The sequence below is a fragment of the Physcomitrium patens genome, chromosome 1, assembly GCF_059467195.1.
Source record: "Physcomitrium patens ecotype Gransden chromosome 1, ASM5946719v1, whole genome shotgun sequence".
NCBI classification, from domain to species: Eukaryota; Viridiplantae; Streptophyta; class Bryopsida; order Funariales; family Funariaceae; genus Physcomitrium; species Physcomitrium patens.
The window spans coordinates 25749831-25771754 of record NC_143410.1 but is presented as its reverse complement, the minus strand read 5'-3'; the positions used below and the strand labels follow the sequence as shown (position 1 = coordinate 25771754).

Sequence of the window (21924 nt, the reverse complement as noted above, 5' to 3'; positions counted from 1 at the left end):
TAATAGGGATTCTCAAGTAAGTTGTAATCTACTTCATAGGTTAGATATGATTCTATTAATTATGAATCTTACATGTAATACCAATAAATTAGCTTGCAATTTGTATTGATCTCTAGGTTGCCACAGTCTAAGGCCTTTTTAATACAAGTTTTAGTAGTATTCTTTAGTTTAATTAGTTGCAACAAGTTTTTATCAAGTTTCATTGAGTCTCATGAGAAATATAAGTGATTTATTAGTGTTCAAGAATTCATTTGTTGTTTGATGGTACACTTAATTTTTTCTAATAAAAGCTTGAATAATGAGCTTGAATAATAATTTTTCTTATAAAAGCTTAAAGAAGAAGTTTGTAGCCCATGGTATAGAGGTTTTTGTAGCACAATCCTACAATAAAAATCTTAAATTTTAATCTAAGCATATAAATGCTATGAATGCAATTATATCTTTTGCAAATGTGGCTGCTAGATATGTTGTGCTAATAAATCTAAAATTCATATATGAACTTTGCCTTCGTCAATAAAACTTAATGTTGTGTTGTACAAAGTCTCTAATTACAAAATTAGATGATAGATTATTATATGTATTAAGATTAAGAGCTAGTTGAAGAAGATTGCAAGGTGAATATATTCAAACTCAATCATTTACAGTAATTATATTGTTGCCAATGTTGTTGGCAAGTTAATTATGTTTAAAGAATAGCAATCCAAGATGAAGATAATAGCTAATTATATTAAAAGAGTGAATTAATGATTATATGATAAACTTTCTATCAATGACATGATTAGCAAAGATTAATCTTTTATTTTGAAGCAAATTAGAATATTAAGAGTAGTAACATCATGATATTAGTTGTATACGACATTTAAGTGGACATGTCTTGAGAGAAGTTTCTACTCTTAATTTATTTTTTTATATTATTATCTATTATCAAAATCAAAATTTCTTGGCTCATTAGTACTACAAAATGAAATAGTATTGAAATTAGATTGATAGATAATGTATATTAAAATCTAATTATATATAAATTAATTTTTATAGAATATAATTATAAAGCTGATTGTCTTTGAAATTTATTTTTAGATATTTGAAAAAAATATGTAACTCAACTAGAATAGGCACATATATTATGTCTTGGGCCTTGGTAATTTTTGTAAAGATGTACATTTATTATTACTTTAACAATTTTAAACTGTAAAGAAGAATATTGCATAGGTACTTTTACATGTGCACCAAATTGTTTCAAATGGTTCAATGTTCTATATGGCCTATATGTTTGATAGCTAACCATTTGATTTTCTAATCTCATAATTGTTGACACAAGCTCCAACAATTATTTCCAAATCTTCTTTTATTGGTGAGGTGGTAGTAGTGCAAATATACAATTGATAGCATCAAAGAAATGATTAAGATCTTTAGAAAAAAACAAACTAATTTTGTGGCAATAATATAGCCTTCAAATAAAAATTATTCACTAAATCTTAGCAAGGAAGAAAATCATCAACTTTCAAAATGTAACTATTGCATAATATATTATGGATCTAATATTTACATAAGAGCTTTAATGTCTTTGTTAATGTGCATATATAGAGAAAATTGTTAATATTTAGTATAGCTTTTGAAAATTTGAATTGCTTAAATATAAGATTCAAAGAATATATAGACATAGATTTTATAACATTTGTGAAAAAACCAATGTTATATTAATGACATACCCAAGTTTGTTCTAAACCTTCTTGTACTTTGATTTTTCTTGTTGTATTTTTAAAAAAATGAAAGAAAAGAATTTATACTTATTAAAGATCTTTAGTAGATATTTTTATACACAACTTCAATGTTAAATTTTGTTCCTTGACTTGCAATGTAGTTACTCTTTTAAGGTAAAGAAAGGTATTTGTCTAAGCTTTAATAAAATATATCTTGTGTAGTATATCAGTATTTTGTAAATATTCAATAGTAAAATAAAAAACTATGAAAATATACTTGGTATAAAAGTTTGATTGTTTCATATTATGTTTAATTGTTATAATATTTATGTAAATATTAAATTAAAAATTATATTGTCAAAGTGCAATGTGTCACAATAAATATCAATGGCATTATAATTAGATTAATTATAGGCACTTATTTAATCAAAGATATTTTATCAATGATGGTTTATAAAAGATGTTTTATCAATGCCTTATGTAATTTTTATTGTAGCATTGCTTATAATAGTAGCAATACTCAATGGGATTGAATGCAATCCAAATATGCCTTACAATGCATCATCCAATACTTAAATTTTTACTCTGGGTTGCTATAGGACTATCAAGGTTGTACATTGTAGCATTGAGGCGTATAAAATCTAGAAGGAGAAAAAAATTGTAATACAAAAAACATGCTTTTTGAACCCCAATAAAGACAATAACAAGAGTGTATATTACAAATGGGTTGTAATTTTCCAATATAAACCTTAGATCAGTGAATTATATAATAAATTAATAAGCAATGTATTGACTTTTAATTTCACTAGATTAAATGATGTTCACCACTTGTTCTTTGTTTTAGACTATAGAGCTTCTACAACTAAATCATGTTCTTATATCCAAGAGAGATGTAAAAGCTATTTAATGCTTTATTAGATCTAGAAGAAACAAAAAAATAAGAATGAAAGCATAAAAGCAAGTATGTACTTGAGTCTCTTTCACCATGTAATGCTCCAATAAAGTCTTATTTTTTTTGAAAGTCAATAACTTGTATTTATTCAAACAACTAGCTTTTTGTCATCAATTGTTTTGAGCATATAATTCTCCAGCTATTAACCAAATATTAAAGAGTAATGTGATTACTATGAATACTCTCAAACTAAATCAAGCTTTTGAACAATTGTTGAGCCAAATTATAAATGGCATCAACTTAACATTATAAACTAAAATTACATCCAAAGTTTTATATGAATTTGAATAGTACTACAATATTGAAGAAAGCTTTAGTATCCACAACTTTGCTGAAGTGATTTAACCATAATACTTCTAATTTAGCCAATATCTATAATATTTAAAATTCAATTAAATTGAAATCTACTTAATGTCAACTTATGAGTTGATATCTATAATGTCCACAACTTAATTAGTTCAATGAGGTTGGAAGGACTAGGAATTAGTTGGAATAAAAAGAAAAATGACAAAGAATTAAAGGTCCTAATATTTTTCCTATTTCTCTTGATTTTTTCATTATAAACTCTAATGTCAAGTACAAGGAAGATAAAGAGAATCTCTCACAACATCTTCAGTATCATGTTGCCATTGCTTTGTCATGTCTAAGCAGAGATATTTGTGCTCAAGTATAAAGTGATATTTTATGAGATCTTGCAATAATATTGGATTCTTGCAATGATTGGATTTATATATTTGAAAGATTGTGTCAATAAAATATTTTCTTGTTGTAGCTACTTGATTTATTATTCTTTATTATATATATATATATATATATATATATATATTATGAAACACCTCAAATATTTAATTATGAATTAAAAAACTGATATAAAGACTACATGCAAGAAACTATTTGTGTTATGAAGACTATATACTTATGAATTGTTTCAGGCTTCAAATTCCAATTGAAGATTTTTTTTTCTTTTGATAAGCAAAAATAAACTATAAAATTTGATCTATATGTTATCTTTTTAGTTTATTTATAAACCTATCTATTAAACAAGTAGCTTTGAAGAAAGCTTTTGGATGCCAATCTTATATATATATATATGTATATTTGAAAAAAATTGATCTTATTTAAAGAAAAATTCATCTTTTTTTTGCAATGATTGTAATTTGAAATACTTTATATTATATAGCCAACTATTGTGGATTGTGTAGATGAATTTTTTAATCATTCTTCTACATATTGAAAAAAATAGCGACATATCTTTTGGATAGTAAATTTTATATACTTGTGGTGAAAGAGGGAATGAATGTCATGATTGGAGATATCAAGTAAAGCAATGAAAAGATGAAAGAGTCATGACAACTTATTTAAGTATTAATTTAATTTAAATACATTCAAGCATAAATTATATCTATTTATATAAGTACACAAGCTCTCATTTGTACATAAATTTAAAATAGAGTATATTAGCTTGCTACAATAGAATTCTATTCTATTCTTCTATCTAATTTATTTAGCCAATCCATCACTTTATATTTGAAGTGTACTTATATGAAATTACAACATTTCTATTATTAACTCAAATTAATCCATAGTAAATTCAAATTAATCAACAAAGAATTTATCTTAGTGAGTAATAAAGAGATGGAAGGTTGTAAAGCATGGACACCTCAAAAAGAATAAGTGCAAATATTATACTCAATGCCTTTGCAATGGCATATATTTGCAATTGCACCTTTGATAGGTTCGAATTGTGATGAAATTTATTCTTTAAAGTTCATATTTGTTTTATTTTTTGAGCTATATAGACAATCTTTTGTATAGCTTATTAGAATTTTTTTCAAATCCATAATCATTGTTGCCACCTCTAATAATTTCTCATGCACCTTCTACTGCTAGTGGGATGCCACAAGCTTGTATAATTTTTTAACTTCTTCAAAGATAATATTTAATTGGAAGGCAAAACAGTTCTTATTGGAGTGGATTAAGCCATCAAAATTGGTAATATTGGATATGAAATCAACAACCATCAAACTTTTTTATAATACAACATCTTTCTAATTTTATATTGAGAATGAAGGCTGAGTGTGGTTATAAATACACTTGAACATGTAATATTGTTATTATTTAAATGTATTATAATTAATTAAAGTTGCTTAAGTAGAAGATTGAGTGTGCATATTGATATCTTCATAACATCTTTCTTCAAAAAGTTGATATTGTGATGGTGGTGTACATATGTCTAAAAGTTTCTTGAGCTTTGATTGCTTTGATTAAATTCTAACAAAAAAAAGATAAAAAAATCTATATATTACAAAGATCTTTCATGAAGAGCTTAACATTCAACTTCAAAGAAGAGTGTTGTTCTTTTGTATACAATGTAGTAATGCAACTAATATAGAAAGTAAATCAAATCTTAATAAAATCTTAATTGAATCCTAAAAAAATCCTAAATCTTAAACCAAATCTAAATGAAATCCTGATTAAATCTTAAACCTTTAATAAATTCTTAATTAATCCTATAATAAAATAAAATTTTAATAATTAATAATCTAATTATAATTTTTAATTCAAAATTTGCATTATTTTTAATTATTGAGTTAAAACAAGTACAAATAATTTAATAATAAATATAATTATTAAATAAAAGATAAATCCTAAAATCCACTTGAGTATTAATTGACTAACTTTTCTAATCTTAATACCAATATTTTAGCATTAATATCTTTTAAACTTATTTTTTAATAGATTTTAGACTTTTTATAGTTATTTAAATTTTAATCAAATAACATTGTGCAAAATATTAATTCAATAAAACTTGTAGATTTTTCTAAATCTTAGAAATTCTTAGTGGCCTTCTAAATTCTAATTTCTAAGATCCCAGTATGTATGAATTTTAATAATCTTTAAATAAATTATTGAAGCAAGCTCAAACTTATAATACAAATTCAATGTAATATTGATCATATAATTATTAAATCATATTTATAGATTATTCATTAATAATAGATATTTATCCAAAGTATAAACTCTTTATATTTTTTTAAATCTAAACTAATTTAAAAAAAATCTTAACTTTGCAAAGCCTTTATAAAGTCATTATAAACTCAATTTACTTAAAATCAATGCCTAAAAAACTTTTTTCTAATCGGCTATTAAAACTTGCTCTTTGATCAACCAAAAAACTTCAAAATTATTTTAGATGTGCAATTTTTGTAGGAGTAAAAGCATACATGGCGCAAAAATTCATCCATTATTTGTCAAAAACCTCATCTATAGAAGAATTTATTACTATTGTCCATTCTATAAGAAAGGTAGTCCAACCATCATCTTTTTTGAATAAAAAATATTTCTTATGGTTGGTCAAAACGTTCTTTTGAATCAAAAGAATACAATCAAAGACATTGGATGTAGAAATAATATCTTTGATAACATTTATGAGTGCAAAGTCTCTATTATCACCAATATTGATGGATTGCAATTCTTTATCGATGAGGATAAGTTGCATCAATGTCTAATATAAGAATAATTATATGTTTTCTTGAAAAATTACAATTGCAATTATTAAAGATGTGTTGAAACTTGTGACACCTACAACATAGGAATTTTATACCTTTTTGTTTTATATGAGTAATCCATAATTATAATATATAGGTATCTTTTTACAAGTTTTGTACATTCAAAATAATAATAATAAAAAAAAGACAGCTAATCTTATTTGTGTTATTGCATCTATAACCATATTGATATAAAGTATTGAAGTGATTTTTCATCAAAGTATGAAAATGCACACAACCATAAAGATAGGCTATAAAAAGCTATTAGTGTGTATTATAGATAGTGTACATAACCACTAAAGTTATAGAATTCCTTTCTTATAGAGTAATAATAATATCCTTTAGAGCTATTTTAGTAATAAACACCTAAGCAATTAGACCTTTTTGTACAAGTTGGAAGAGACAAGCAATTAAATGTCTTGCCAACAATGTTAAGGGACCATAGATATATCTTCTATTTTGAAGCAAAAAATATCAATGTTTTTTAATATAAAAATAAAAATATGTAATTCAAATGGATTCCATGTCAATTTCTATTGTAATGTAAATTCTTACAATATAAAAAAATTAACTTAGAATCATAAAATATTATAGTTTTTTAATATGTATCTTACTTATTAAATAAAAATTTAAGGAAAAAATTAGATTTTAGAAAAATTAGATAATAAATTAAAATAAAGGTTAATGAAGATATTTTCAATAAATATATAAATAGGTGTGTGAGTTTTGATAGCAAGAAGTATGATAGTTTTATTATAAATAAAGTTTTATAGAAGAGAATTAAGATCTAAGATAATTGATTTTTAGATTATCCATTTAAAATAAAAATGAGTAGACATATTTTAGTAGGTTTTTAAATATGTATATAAATTTTGGTAGAAAAAAGAGTAATATTTTGTAAAATAAAATAAAAATAAAAATAAAAATGGACAACAAGCTTATTTTGAGAAGTCTTGAAGCTTTAGACATCAAGTAACAGTTATAAGCTTGTTGTGATGGATAGATAACAAAGTGCTTAAGTGGCATCTAGGAAGTTCCAAATTTTAACCTCTATGGTGGTACAAGGAAAAAGAAGAGAATAAATATTTTCTAAAATCTTCAATTAATTTATTAAGGTTATGTAGCAGATTGGCTTTATAATGCTTACATTAAAAAATTATGTTCAATGACAAGGGCATCTGTTACTTGTGGGTGGAAGCAAAGAATCTTCCTTAATAGTAGCATAATGTGTGATGTCTATAACTTCTATATATTTGTATTTTTAATAAATTGGTATATAGCTTTCTTAAAAAGAAAGAACTATAAGTTGGTAGCAGCTGAAGTGTAATAGCATCAATTCTCTCAAATCTTCAATCCACTTTTTTTAAAAAATAAATAATATTTTGAATAAATTAAAGTTTTAGGATTTTAAGTTTAGAGATAGAATTTAGAGTTTAAGATTTAGAAATTAAGGTTTAAAACTCTGATAGAGTTTAGAATTTTAGAAAGATCAATTTGTTTTTGAGAAGAATATAAGAACATCTTGTGAAATTAAAATAAGGTCAAAGAAAATAATATAAATTTAGAATAGGAATAAATTAGCCAACTTAAACATTATAAAGCTATTATTATTATTATTATTATTATTATTATTATTATTTATTGTGGCTGTCAAATTTGAACAATTTTATTGGTTATGTCTCTATGAATTTATTATATTCACACACACATTGACCATGAATAATCCAATTGTAAAGCCAATGATATTTATTAAGACATGTTGCATCTTCTCAATTTAATTCTTAATTTAAGATTCACACTAATATTATTTATATCAAATAATAATATAATTTTTAATTATTTTGATGTTGGATAGATCAAAATAACAATTAATGGGATTGATTTAGTATTTATCTATCTATCTATATATATAAATTCTATTATAAAAATCAATATAAAATATAAAAAATAAAACTTAATAAGATTTTATAAATAAATAAAAATAAATAAAAATAAAAGTTATTATATTAAGTTAATATAAATTTTTTATTTGTAAAAAATAATTTATCTATTGAAAATTTTTAAACTTAAAAAAAATAAGAACATGTCAAATATATATTCTTGTATTTATTTTTTTAATATTTTTAATAGAGTGTATAAATCCTATTAGACATAATGTATAATGGACAGTTGACACTTCTTGGCTAGTTGACAAGTTACATCCACTATTTATTGGTGGTAATACCATTTAGTTATTGTAGCAGTGTAATATGACAAATGTCTACATATTAATTGGATATTATTGACTATGCTAGTTGTTTGTGTATTCACACAAAAAAGTCCATGTGGTTAGACATTGGACTAGTAGTATAAGAATTCAAACTAGAAGCTCATTTTGGCAAGTGGTTTTAGTTCTCCTTTCTCTATATATTTGTACTTCTATTCTAGCAATGTACTTCTTTATATTTTATTACAAATATTTAAATTAATAAAAAATATATTAATTTTAAATTTATCTTATTAAGAATTTTAAGGTATTTTAAATAAAAAATTTAGTGTTTCAAAACTTATTGGAATGCTAAACCTCATCTTGTTTATGAATGCAAATCTAAATAGTTGGTGGTGAATCAAAACAAATTATACATGTGGAATCTCAACTTTGTAAAAGATCACAAAAAAATATATTTATGAAAGTGATCATCTAATTTTTTACTAATAATTTTACAAAATAAACATTGTTTGCTTGATAATTCAAAACACTCAAATCATATGCCATATCTTCTTCTTAGTATATTCCATTCTAAGTGAACAAGAATAAATAACACTACAAGGAGTCCTACCAAGGAAACAAGTAGGGAGCAAAACCTAATAGCAAGGATGGTAACCCACTCCCTAATATTCTCAAGAGACCCATTGACTTGGGAGTAATTAAAGAGTGTAAAATTTAGACGCTTTCAACTGGGTTCTTATGGGTATCATACAACAGTTTGTCAAGATGTTTATAAGAGAAATGTGACAATGCGACAAATTATAAGCATTACACCCAATGTGATAACTGAAACCATAACCCTAATCACAGAGAATAAACCCTAAAAACAAATTGATTTAAGAATCAAGCTCATGGACGAAGAGAACTTGATGTTGCCGTTTTTTCCGAACCAAGTATCCGAAGCTGGTCCCAAACCGGCGCAGGCGGCCAAATGTCGCGCCGACGAGGTCCGTGGTACCGAAAACTTGGCAGTGTCTATTGAAGGGGAGGGGCATTGATTGCCGCCCGGGTATGTATCCCGGCAATTAAGGGACAGGAGAGGAGGGCGGGATGCGGACCCTGCCCGTCCCCACCCCGTTCCTCACGACACCCTATTGTGCTGCCTCGCTCACCCGCTCGCTCGCTTGATCGCTGAGTTGTGTCATGCCTTCTCTGCCGCTGTATGTCCCGCTCGGACCCCTACTCCTCCGTTGCAACTCGCTGGGTCGCATTGCCAGGAAGACCAGGAAGACTGTTACCCGCCTTGGTCCGAATCCCCGCGTTTTTGGGTTTCCATCGATCCCGTTTCTGGCAAATTCTGCGGCATATTGCGGGCCGTATTGGTGATTTTTGGAGGTTTGCGGGGGGTGCAGGCGGGGTTTCGTGAGCAATTGTGAGGGTTTGTGTGAGGAATTCGAGTAATGGAAGTGGACTGATTGGAAAAGACGGCGCATGTGAAGCATCCAGTGAGCATTGGGAGAGTTTTGAGTGTTTTTTTAGACTCCCCCTCACTCCTCTGTCGGTTTTAAGCTTAATTTAATTTTGAACAAAAACCGTGTGGAAATCCTTAGTTGTGGTTTGCTTTGAACTTTGTAGTTTGTGTTGAGCTTGGGAAGAGTTTCAACGTTTAGCCTTTGTTTTTTTATTTCAGTTGTAGTTATTGACCTGGTTGGAGGGAGTTAAATTGAGGGTTGAGTGTTTCAAGTTACTGGTAGGGTTTCATCAGAGGAGTGTAGGCAGATTAAGTAATTTGGAGGTGGCGAGGAGATGGACGCCTAAGGATTGAGTGGAATGAGTGTTATGATCGGAGGTCGATTGTGTAGTGATGATGCTTGAAGCGCATTGAAAACTCTGCAGCTGACCTAGGGTTTCTATCAATTTCAGAGTTTAGGGGCTGATGATTGTGCAAATTGAGTGATATCTTTTGATATTGAGCGTAGCAGTGAGTTACATCAGAGTTGCGACTTGTGAAGATATTCTGAAAGGGATTATTGTGTAATTGTTTTTAGCCGTGAAGGGATGCAGTTACCTCTATGTCTGTGATACACATGGAGATGATAGAGCCCGGGTCTACACGTCACAGAGCTTATGCCCTAGGAATTGTGTCTCTAGGGTAGCTTAGGCCTTGCAAACTACTGCTGCCGGTTGCTCGTCTACAATGCATGATTTGGAGCATGTGTCAGGGAGAGAGAGCTCATTAAGAAGACGGCATTTTTCTAGGAAGGAATATGACTGATGCAACGGCAATCGGAACGGAGACGATGGAGGAGATTGATTTGGAAATTGGACCAGGGTACGACGATGCAACGCACTTCGACCCTGGGGCAACCCAAAATCTGGCACTCATCGCTGTAAATGATCATGGAATGAAACCAACCCCGCGGAAGAAGAAAAAAGTGGTGAAGAGGTGGCGCGACGAGTGGGCAGAGACATACAAGTGGGCTCACGTTGCAGTTCACGAGGGCTCTCATCGCATATTTTGCTCTGTATGCAAGGAATATGGACGGAAGCATCGACGTAATCCTTACGGTAATGAAGGCAGCCGCAACATGCAGATGAGTGCTCTTGAGGAGCACAATAACAGTCTGCTGCACAAGGAAGCTCTCCGCCTGCAAATGGCTTCCCGCGACAAAGGATTGGGATTTATCGAGCGGCCTCTCTATGTAAAGGGTATGCTTCTGAAGTCTTGAACAGCAGACCAGTTCTGTGCTAGCCATAGCCCTTGTCAACTGAACTTCTAATTATCATTGTGAAGGTAGTACTTGTCACGGTTAATTGTGTGACGTGTTCTTTGAAGTGCCTAATGGTGCACAGCGTGTGACTGCACTTCCTGAAAATTTAACATTTAGTAGAAATTATGATAACGGAGGTCTTCATCACCTCTATAATGTGTAGTTGGGAGTCAGACCTACAGTTTCCTAGCTTCTTCGATGTGTAGAAATCGGGTTTGTTATTAAGACAGTCCTCCTGATTAGCTTGCTGCTTTTTACATGGAGTGTGCTAAAGGAGCTGAGGGATCTCGATGAATCTGGGTCTGATTTTCTACATTGGTGAGGAACCTAATCAGTGTCATCTTTGATCTCGTCGTCTAAGGACGGTTGCCGTGCAGTTAAAGGCCAACCTTTGGCACCTGATATCAGAAAAATGCTTGAGATTCCATAATGCGTACCACATGGACGTGGGAAGAGGACTTGTTAAGTGATGTATTTGCTGCTTTATGCCTGACAGATATTTTGAGGCAATGTACAAACGAAGGCTATTTTCAACAAACTCTATCCTCGTGTACGTTCATCATCTCTTTTTTTTTTTTGGTGTTTGAATTGTAATTATGAGATCTTTGTTCCTCATTGTGACAAAGTTCTGCCTTAAACTTAGAATCTGGTTGGTTGACCATGTGGTTCACATGTTTCAGTTGTACCCACATTTGGTTGCCGTGACTGGAATGGAGTGCAATGAGGTTCAGTTCTTTGTTGTGTGCACTATCAAGAAGATTTTGTACAGATTTTACAATGATGTATAAAGATTTTTTTTCTCTAAGAGTAGCATTTATTGTAGCAGCGATCTTGCGGCGGGATCCGTATGAAGTTGAATTTATACAATCGGTTCAAGAAGTTTTACATTCATTGGAGCCTGTTCTTGCGAAAGTTCCGCAGTGAGTGCAGCCCATTCCAGAGCTTGTTGTATACGTTTACCCACCTCTGAACAAGGGTTGTTCACTTATGACTGCTAGGTTGTAATGTTTTGCCGTAACTTTTTGCTGCATATTATAATAATGTCAAATTGGATTCCTAATCTGGAAATTCAGGACACTTTCCAGTTCGTCAGCTACGAACTAGTTGTCATGAATAAATGTGGGGAATGAGCATACTACGTGGTTGGGAAACATCAGAATACGTCGTGATACGATTGGCTTCGGCAGGTATGTACATGTGTTAGAGCGACTGGTGGAGCCTGAGAGGGTGGTTATTTTCAAAGTTCCTTGGGTGGACGATAAGGGAGAGGCACATGTGAACCGTGGCTTCAGAGTTCAGTTTAATCAAGCCCTTGGTCCTTACAAAGGCGGCCTTCGCTTTCACCCAACTGTCAATCTCAGCGTCGTGAAGTTCCTTGCTTTTGAGCAGGTCGTCATTCTGCCTTTTTCATGATGAGTTCAGTCTAGTCCCTATTCTGTTCTCGCTTCCATGCACTATTTGGACTCATTTGTTCGATGTCTGTGTGTTAGATACTGCAGTATTTGTTTAGTATCTCTAGCGGCTGTACATTTATTGTGGATAAAGTGAACCTAATTAGAAGCCTTTAGCTTGTGATTTGAAACCGGGTATGTTCGGCCGTGTAGGCTTATGTCAAAGTCACAAACTTATTTTGAATTGGTCACAACGGGTTACATTTATGTACGAATAAGGCGCTACTTTTATATTACTGAGTGATCACATTACTGGAGAAATTAATAGCCTCGTAAAGCTTTCATTGGTTGCTTAATTTTAAATTTTGAATATTTTATCTAGGTTTCAGGATATGGGGTGCTTGTGTTTGTATATGCTGCAAGCTTAGAAGCTTGTGCTTCATATTTTTTTAATTATGTATTGTATGCACTGAAAGGTTGCATAACATGTTTCTATATTGTAATGATTGGTTTGAAGCTTATTCTGTACTAACTTTGCAGACACTGAAGAACTCGCTATCATCACTCAGCTTGGGTGGCGGTAAGGGGGGCAGTGACTTCAATCCGAAAGGAAAGAGTGAGAATGAGGTCAGTTTATTCACTTGCGGTGGAGTATTTATTTATTTATTTATTTATTTATTTTTCTTTTCTGGATGTCACCTGTAGACCGATTTCATTTCTGCACGAAGGGTACATGCAGACGTGAAAGATCTCTTGTTTTAGAGTGGCAATGTAAGTAGTTTTCTTAAAGAAAGAATTGTTTTCATACAAGCAGGGTTTTGTAATCTGCTGTCAGTTTCTTCCTTTGTTGGATACCATTGCTTCGAACATGAATGGTGCAAAACACTTATTTATAGTAATAATTCGTTGTATTTAAATTTTTGTGTTTGCAGATCATGCGGTTCTGTTATAGTTTTATGGATGAACTGTACAGGCACATTGGACCCAATCAAGTTCCCATCTTTGTAAGTTTATTTACCTTGATATACTATGACAGATATTGTTTTTTCTAATCGTTTCTTGTGAGCAGTGCAAAATGTTTTACAGTGCTTGGTTGCATGTTTTAAACTCATTTGGAGCATTTAATTGTCTGCAGGATACTCCATCAGGAGATATTGGTGTTGGACCACGTGAGATCGGTTATCTATTTGGCCAGTATAGGCGCCTGACTAGTCAATATGAGGTGCGTACTTCCGCAGCTTCAGTTTTTAGTCACAAGTCTATTCTCCTCTCACATTAGTTACTCTATGACCAGTGGAGGTAATTGTATTAGTGCCTAGACGTACACTCTAATACAACATGAGGAAGTTTTTATGTCGTTACTACACGTGGTACTGAGTATGCTGTTGTTACACCTAGTTGTCGCTGTACACTCCAGGAAAGACGCCTCAAAGCCCAGTATATCATTGCTTTAGTTCGAGTTGGTTGTGACTTGAGACGTTTTGACAGACTTTTAATGGATTTTCATTTTTTTGTGGACAGGGTATGTTAGGTCCTAAAGGCATTCAATGGGGCCTGTCAAATCTGCACCCAGAGGCTACTGGTTATGGCGTGGTGCGCAATTTCTTTTCTTCACTAATGGAGGAAGCTGTAAACAATTTAGAGCTTAAATAGTTACCTAGCTCTTGTTTGATGTATTTTGCAAGAGGGTGGTTGGCAAAAACAATTTTCTCGCTTTTAAAATTTCAACTTACATTTAATATCATTTAAATGAGTGGCTTAGCTTATATTGGTCTTTGAAATTGTTTTTATATTCACATGTTACTCTTTTCACGTGTGGAATCAAAGGGTCATTCTGAGTACATTCCTTAGCCCTTCTTGTATTTTTTCTAGCGCATTCTTAGTATCTCGCAACCTTGGTTGCAGGTGTATTTTGCCAAGGAAGTTCTTGCCAATTTAGAGAAAGATTTGAAAGATCTCAGGTTTGTTACTTCTGCATTCTACCCCGATGAATTATTTTCTTGAGTCTTTGTGTTATTTTTAATGCTTCACCTCTTTATCTACCCGGAAAGAACCCAACTTTCTTGTTAATATTACTATTAACATTTTAAAGTGTTGGTATTCTTGAGTCTGCCTCATGTCTATTTGTTTGCTTGCAGGTGTGTTGTGAGTGGTGCCGGGAAAGTGGCATTATATGCAGTGGAGAAACTGATTGCATTTGGTGCTGTTCCTATTACAATCTCAGGTATGTTCTGATATGAATGGCTTCGGCGCTGGAGCATTTTTCTTGGTGTTTCTCAAGTTAGTAGAGTATGTCGCATCTGGTCATTGACTAAGAAGAATTGATGTAGCATTATGTTTCTTCCATACTACTGCGTCGGTAGAGTTTCATCGAGACATTATTGAAGGATTCTTATTTTTAGTGGCAATTTCTTCGTTGTCCCACCTCAGTTTCTATTCTTGAAGAAATGGCAACAACTTACTTATTTTAGCCCTTTTTCATGCTAGATACAAGAGGTTACCTTTTAGACGAAGATGGATTTGATCGTACCAAGCTTGGGCTCATTCGTGAAATAAAAGCTCACAATAACAGCCTGGGGTAACTGCCGCATCCGGTTTAACTAATTTCAAGTGTTTTTTTTTGTCTAGATCTTGCTAGCCACATCTTCTAAGCGTGGAATAATCATGGATATCTGTCGTAATTTCTTCTTTCTGTCCTGGGCATTATAAATCGCCTTTATCGTTATCACTATCAGTGATGACATAATGGTCATCCTTAATTGTAGTAGACTCACGAAGTGTCCTCTACAGGGAATACACCAAACTTTACCCAAGAGCAAAGTATTTTGACGACATGAAGCCCTGGACAGTGAAGTGTGATATTGCTTTTCCTTGTGCAACACAGAATGAGCTGAATCATGCTGATGCCATGTCTCTCATTAATCTTGGATGTCAAGTTATTATAGAAGGTAAAAACCTGTTTGATCAATTTACGGCTTTCTACGTCTAAAAATTCGCGGTCAGTTCCTTTTGCGTGACTAACTTTACCTTTTTGTTCCAGGGGCCAACATGCCATGTACAGCTGAGGCGATCGATGTATTTCGGAAGTCAAAAGTCTGGTTTGGGCCTGGAAAGGCTGCAAATGCTGGTGGGGTAAGATTGTGATCTGATTGTCGTTGGTAATATTTGCTACAGTATTCCATTATGAAGTCGGTGGCTTCTTTCGCAGAGTTTGTGATCTGAACAAAATTCACAAGTCAAACCTGAGACCGTTACCCATTGTAACAGCACGCAGTACAGCGATCTCTGCTGTAATGAATAAGTTTACGATTTTTTAAGTGTGTTTGGATTTCCTCATTTCTGTGTATCTTGTAGATGTCACATTTTCATGTGCACTTGCATGCGTATGGTGTAGCATAATGAGAAACAATCTTTTCTGAATCTTAGGTAACTATTCAAGGTTTGGAGATGGCACAAAACACATCCTATGTTCAGTGGACAGCTGAAGAAGTTGACATGAGATTGCAAGAGGTCATGAGGGATATACATCAAAAGATTATCAAGGCTGCCCAAGATTATGGAATTGGCAATCCAGAGTACGTTGTTCAGGCAACAATATCATTAAGTTCCGACTATTTTGTTCTACGGTTATTTTCAACGTTTTTTTATTTTGATTTTTGACATTTGAAAAGCTTCTGCGGAGAAGCCGTTGGTGTTTTCGTGTTGAGATATGACGTGTTCATATATGCAGTTTCCTTTTCTGAATTGTAAAGGTATTGCTTGAAGTTTCATCTGGCTGTTTGTTTTGGTCCCTGTTCTAAAGCTCCAGCTTTTCTGTTTGCAGGGCACTACTTCACGGTGCTAATATTGCAAGTTTTCTACGTGTTGCTCAAGCAATGTTGGAACAGGGCTGCGTTTGACGCTATGCCAATTCCATATATGCACACACCCTTCTCTGGATTACGATTGCTCCCTTAACCTATCAGTAATTGGTGATGGTGCTATTGTTTCAGCAAGAGATGTTTGCGGTTTTCAAACAAGCATAAGGTTTATAAGTTGTGATCTGAGGGTTAAGATAAAGTTTACAAACTTAGCTGTGCAAATAGGAAAACGTGTGAAGAGGGGTTGGTTTCCTGAAGAGAAGTGATCACTCTGGAGATTGCAAACCCCGATAGTAATTTACTGTGTGCATTATGTTAGGCTAGGAGAGTACAGTTTCTGGGTTCAATATATGAAGAGCACATTCCATTTGAATGTGAATTCACTTCAGTCAGTCCCTAGGATAGTTCAAGACAATTAAGGATGAAGTTTGACCAACGGTTGGTAGGGTGGAAGATGTATAAGTGTGCAGATTCCTAGACGTCACAAGGAATCAACTAGTGATACTCTTATCCAATCAGGTATTTAATCGGTCATTGGCGTAGATATTGAAGCAATAGGTCCTAGGTAATTGTTGTATATTCACCAATTGAAAGCAAGAACAAGTCTTCATACTGATGGCAGGATATAATCCCATCCCCTAGTTACGGATGGAAATGTGGCATTTAGCATGGTTTAGCATTACAAACAGTAATATTTGTGAACTCATGTGTAGATTTATTACTCATCATTTGTAGTTCTTCCGAGGAGGTTTACAAGAACATCATAGTTGGCTGCTGTGGTGTTTATCTGCGCTAAAAATTGCTCAAGTGTGCAGCCATTTGCTGTGGGATTCGAAAAGGAACAAACAGTAGCAGCAGAGATCATGATCTGTGACCTATGTTAGAAACAGCGTCTCTCTTTTTCAGTTCTAATGCATTGCCAGCTAACCTAATAAAAATGTATACTTTTTTTTTACTTTTATCACATTTTCTTTTTAGTCGTGAATCTGGTTTATTCTATATCTTAGAATCATCTCCGATAAATAATGCAATTAAATTATTTTTAAAGAAAAATTACCAATTTTTCCTAAGTTTTGGAAAATCTTGTGAAGGTAAATTATTCAAAATAAATATAGAACAAAATACATAGTTTGTCAACATTCTTTTGGATCATCTGCAGTATATATATATATATATATATATAATGTAATCTTTTTTAATCTTGCATACAAATAATGAATTATGTAGCCTCCAAGAAGTATAAAAATATGTGAACATAAGTCAAGCAAATCTGTACTTTTCAACTATATATGTGTCATAGAGCTATAAAAAATATTTATGGAACTTTTTTGAGAGGCACAATCTACAAGCACACCTCAAATGGATATATGCACATCCATTATGTTTGTACGCACATCCAAATCCTGTGATTAGCTGATCCAATTCCTTCATCTTTGTTTTAGCAAAATTCTTAAACTTCTTTCCTATCTTTCACATCCCATCATGGGTCTCAATCCCCTCTTCTTCTTTTTCCTTGTCTCAACATGGATCCTTGACCTCTTCCCCATCTTCTTTGTCTGAATAAGAGTCTCAATTTCCTCTTCACTTTCTTTCTTCTTTGAGTTTTGGCCCTAGTCCCTTCAAGCCTTGAACCTTGTCTCACCATTGACCCATGTTGGGATAAGGAAGAGAATAAAGAGGAAATTAGGACTTGCACCAAGACAAGAAAGAGGGGGAGGAGGTTCGAGATCCATGATGGCACAAAAAAGAGGAGGATAGAAACTAGGACCTGCATCAAGACAAGGAAAAGGGAGAGGAGGTGAAGGACCCCTATTGGGACAAGACAAAAAAGGAAGTGGGGATTGGGACTTGCAACAAGACAAGGAAGAAAGAGAGGAAGCTTGGGAATTGTGCCAAAACAAAGATGAAAGGATTTGGATTAGTCAATCAGAAACCTTGGGTGTGTGTATAGACATAATGGGTGTGTGTATGACAATTTGGGGTGTGCTTGTAGCCTGAACCGCTCTGAGCAAGTCACACAAAGTATGTGTCCTTGTCAGATTGCACTTACGGTTCCCGCGCGTTCCATTCACAGGGGAACGCCATCGAGTTCTCAATGTGTGCCCATGCGTTCCCATCTGTTCACAGACTATGGATTCTCCGACTCCATCGCCCTCTCAATGTTGCAAGGCCAAAGCCATAGACACCGCCATAGCCAAGCTGGGGCTTAGGGTTTAGCCTCTAAGCCCTTCGTTCACCTCGGGCTTGGATTTGCTAGGCTTGGCGGAAGCATTCGAAATTCCGTTCAACCTCACAATTTTTTTTGCGCAGTTTCTCGCGCTGGGTGCCAATTCGTAGAGGAAGTTCAAGGGCTTTAAGAAGGGGTTGATCCAGGAGAGTTTCTAAACCAGCGTTTGGTGTTGGGCTGAGCCCTCGCCGGCACTATGCAGTCGGATGAAGTCGTATGGCAGGTCATCAATCATGTCCACTGCAGCTTCAAGGCCAAGTAAGTGTGCTCTGATTCGTCGATTTGGTTGACTTGGAGGGTTTTGGGAATTCTCTGGACATTGAGTTTTTGATGGCAGTGTTTTGAATGGTGGTGGTGTAGAATGCAAACCCAGAATTTTTGTAGGAACGAATACAATGTCACGGGACTTTGTAATCGGAGCTCGTGTCCGCTGGCTAACAGCAGATATTCTACAATTCGCGAAATTGATGGTGAGTCGTTTTGTTTTCACTGAGATGAAGGATGGTTTGATTTTTATCATGGATATTATGATCATTGTTATTGTACTATCTTCTTTGGATTCGGCTGCTTATCTTAATTTGGAATTGTAGGTACGTTGTATTTGTACATGAAAAGCATTGAGAGATCACATGCTCCCAAGGACTTGTGGGAGCGTGTCAAACTCCCTCGCAATTATGGGAAGGCGCTGGAAACGATTGATAAACATCTGGTTAGCTTCATTGCCTTCAAATTTTTTGTGGTGCTTTAGCTCAGTTATTTGTCGCTCTCGGGCATGTATGTTGGTCTTTCCATTTGTTCACTTTTGTGCAATTTGTGTTTTTTTGGAAAGGAACATTGGCCAAAATTTTTGGTGCACAAAAATAAGCAGCGACTTACCAAAATGACCCAGTATTTGATCCGAATGCGGAAATTGGCATTGAAAATGAAGTACGCTTCTCGGTCTGAGCCCACTATTTGCAATTTCATATTGAGAGATTGGCAAGCGTTAGAAAGACTAGCCGAATCATTTTATGTGCTGCGTCTTATAGAAATTCCTTGATTCTTTCTTAATTTGCCTCGGTATCCTTACGCACAACATACTCAAACTCATGCATCGCTGATTTTCAGGCGCAAACTTGTTACTATGCCTGCGAAGGAAGTGAAAAGAGAAAAGCGGAGGGAAGCTAAAGCATTAACAGCTGCTGTCTTGGACAAGGTAATCATCACTACCAGTTACATCTTGCACCTCCGTACTTCATCTTGTGGGTAGAGGGAAGATGACGAGTCACACTGGAGCTCATATATTTTTATTATTTTCTTGGCAGTCGATAGAGAAGGAGTTGCTCCAGCGATTACAAAGTGGAACCTATGGAGATATATACAACTTTCCTGTTAAGGAGTACGAGAAAGTCTTGGCGATGGAGGAGATGGAACCTGCCGGTGAAGAAAGTGAAGAAGAGGAGGCAAGTGTTGAGATTTAGCTTCTTGCTCACTTTCTTGCTTTCTTTCTTCCTTTTCCCCTATGCAACCAGCATGGTTAATTACTTGTGTTGGATGGGAAACCATTTCGATCTTGTACTGGAGTGATGTGTCATGCACACGATTTCGGTTGCGGCTGGTGGTGTTCGTTGGTGTTACCCGCATCAGAATCCACTACTTTTATAGGGCTTGTTGTAACTTCATGTGTTTTAAAGATCTTCCTTCAAAGATGCACCACAAGCTTTTCTGGATAAAGATACAAATGCACCGCACAACAACAGCGATAACCTTATGCTACTTGCATGGTGTATGGTTGATGAGCAGGAGGAGGAGCCTGAAGTTGAGTATGTGGAGGGGTATGAAATGGAGGATGAAGATGAGGATGATGCAATGGAAGACTTCGCTCAGGGTGCAAACAGGATGCCAGACTCTGAAGATGGTAAGTTATCTCCTAACCTTTTACTCTTGTTTCTAGTGAACAATTTCTTTTACTGGATACCGTTGAAAACCTGCTGCATTCTTTTTCATATTTAAATTTGATCATGTACTGTCCATTGCATTGACTGTTTAACATAATGCCTTTGTTGCGTGTGTTTTGATCAGACGATGGAGAGCAATCTGATGAAGATTCAGATGAATCTGAGGAGGCGGATTTGGAAGCAAGCCTTCGGTCGAAGAAAGCTCCCAAGGTTCCTTCAAAAAGAAGTCAAGCTACTCCTGTACCAGTTGGTAGAAAGAAACGACGACCCCATGTTGAAGTAAGTGAAATCTTCTTGACCTTTCGAATGTGAGGTTTGATGACTCTATTCTAGTTTGATTACTCAGCTGATGATGAAGTGTTCACATTCCACCTTTGTCATCATACCATTTACACTCGAGTTCCCTCAGTGCACTGGTGGTCTTCACTGATATTTTTGTTTACGTTGTATGGCAGATTGAGTATGAAGAGGAGCGGGAGATGGAGAGTTCGCATGTTTGATTTTGCCATCATCTGCTGCGAACTCGGTTGTACACCTAATTTTGTAGACGACTAGATTAGACTAATGATAAATATGATACATTCCCCATAGTTGTAGAGGGATCAACAGATATAAGAATGTATTGGAGCAGGGTGCAAGATGGTGCACAAGCATGATTCTTGTGACTGATGTGTTTCTGTGGGGCAGTGCAAGCTTGTTACAGTGAAAAATTGAACGGAGGTACAACAATCAGTGACATCAATTTCTTATAGAGGTACAACGGTTGTTTTGTTCCATTATCTGCTTGATCTGCGAATTGGATATCTCACATTATTCTTTTTTTCTTTTTTTCTTTTTTTGTACTTAACATTGGACTGTGCAAATTGTGCTTCCACTGCTGCTAAGACAAGATCTTGCACCCCTATTTTGGTCATGATACTCAAATAATAGAAGGTTTCCATCATGCATGGATGTTGGCCATGTATCTTGTGCTCAATGCTCATTCCGGGTGCAGCTTTCGTCACAGCTTGTTTATTTATCTTTGCTGCAAATATGTTAAACTTTTGCCAGTTTCTCATCGTAAACCTATGTACAATATTGCAAAAAATAGCTTGATAAATCAATGCACTTGTATTGCAGAGAAGCAAAATTGTACACTGGAACCCATAGTATTTCATAACAAAGGTGAAGTCTCCTGTAGTTTCATCTACGTTCATCATCCTTTCATCCCCTCGGTGCTCGTGTGAGTCGGATCAGTTCCACATTTCTACATTGAATAGTTCATAACATGATACATAACGAAGGCCTTTATAAATTTATAAATAAACTGAAGAAGCGGTTTGTATGTAAAGAATTCAAAGAACCTTGTAG

The 21924-nt window shown here is 33.9% G+C and overlaps 2 protein-coding genes across 3 annotated transcripts; both read left to right on the top strand.

The window, feature by feature from the left end:
• The first annotated feature begins 9573 nt into the window (after positions 1 to 9573).
• LOC112286863 (uncharacterized) lies at positions 9574 to 17026 on the top strand. Its single transcript, XM_024529196.3, has 15 exons — positions 9574 to 11097; positions 11656 to 11709; positions 11986 to 12079; positions 12347 to 12548; positions 13091 to 13177; positions 13483 to 13554; positions 13686 to 13772; positions 14072 to 14143; positions 14456 to 14511; positions 14689 to 14774; positions 15038 to 15128; positions 15341 to 15498; positions 15591 to 15682; positions 15977 to 16125; positions 16374 to 17026. Exons 1-15 carry the CDS (start codon positions 10656 to 10658, stop codon positions 16447 to 16449), a joined length of 1818 nt encoding a protein of 605 aa, XP_024384964.1. The 5' UTR covers positions 9574 to 10655; the 3' UTR covers positions 16450 to 17026.
• Positions 17027 to 18436: 1410 nt separating this feature from the next.
• LOC112279037 (uncharacterized) lies at positions 18437 to 21353 on the top strand. Of its 2 annotated transcripts, none has more exons than XM_024513098.3 (9): positions 18437 to 18895; positions 18998 to 19107; positions 19228 to 19346; positions 19467 to 19564; positions 19745 to 19832; positions 19942 to 20079; positions 20420 to 20534; positions 20699 to 20853; positions 21030 to 21353. In XM_024513098.3, exons 1-9 carry the CDS (start codon positions 18834 to 18836, stop codon positions 21072 to 21074), a joined length of 930 nt encoding a protein of 309 aa, XP_024368866.1. In that variant the 5' UTR covers positions 18437 to 18833; the 3' UTR covers positions 21075 to 21353. The 2 variants fall into 2 exon arrangements, with proteins under 2 accessions (XP_024368866.1, XP_024368857.1); XM_024513089.3 differs by having other exon boundaries at positions 18613 to 18895; positions 18975 to 19107.
• Positions 21354 to 21924: the final 571 nt, after the last annotated feature.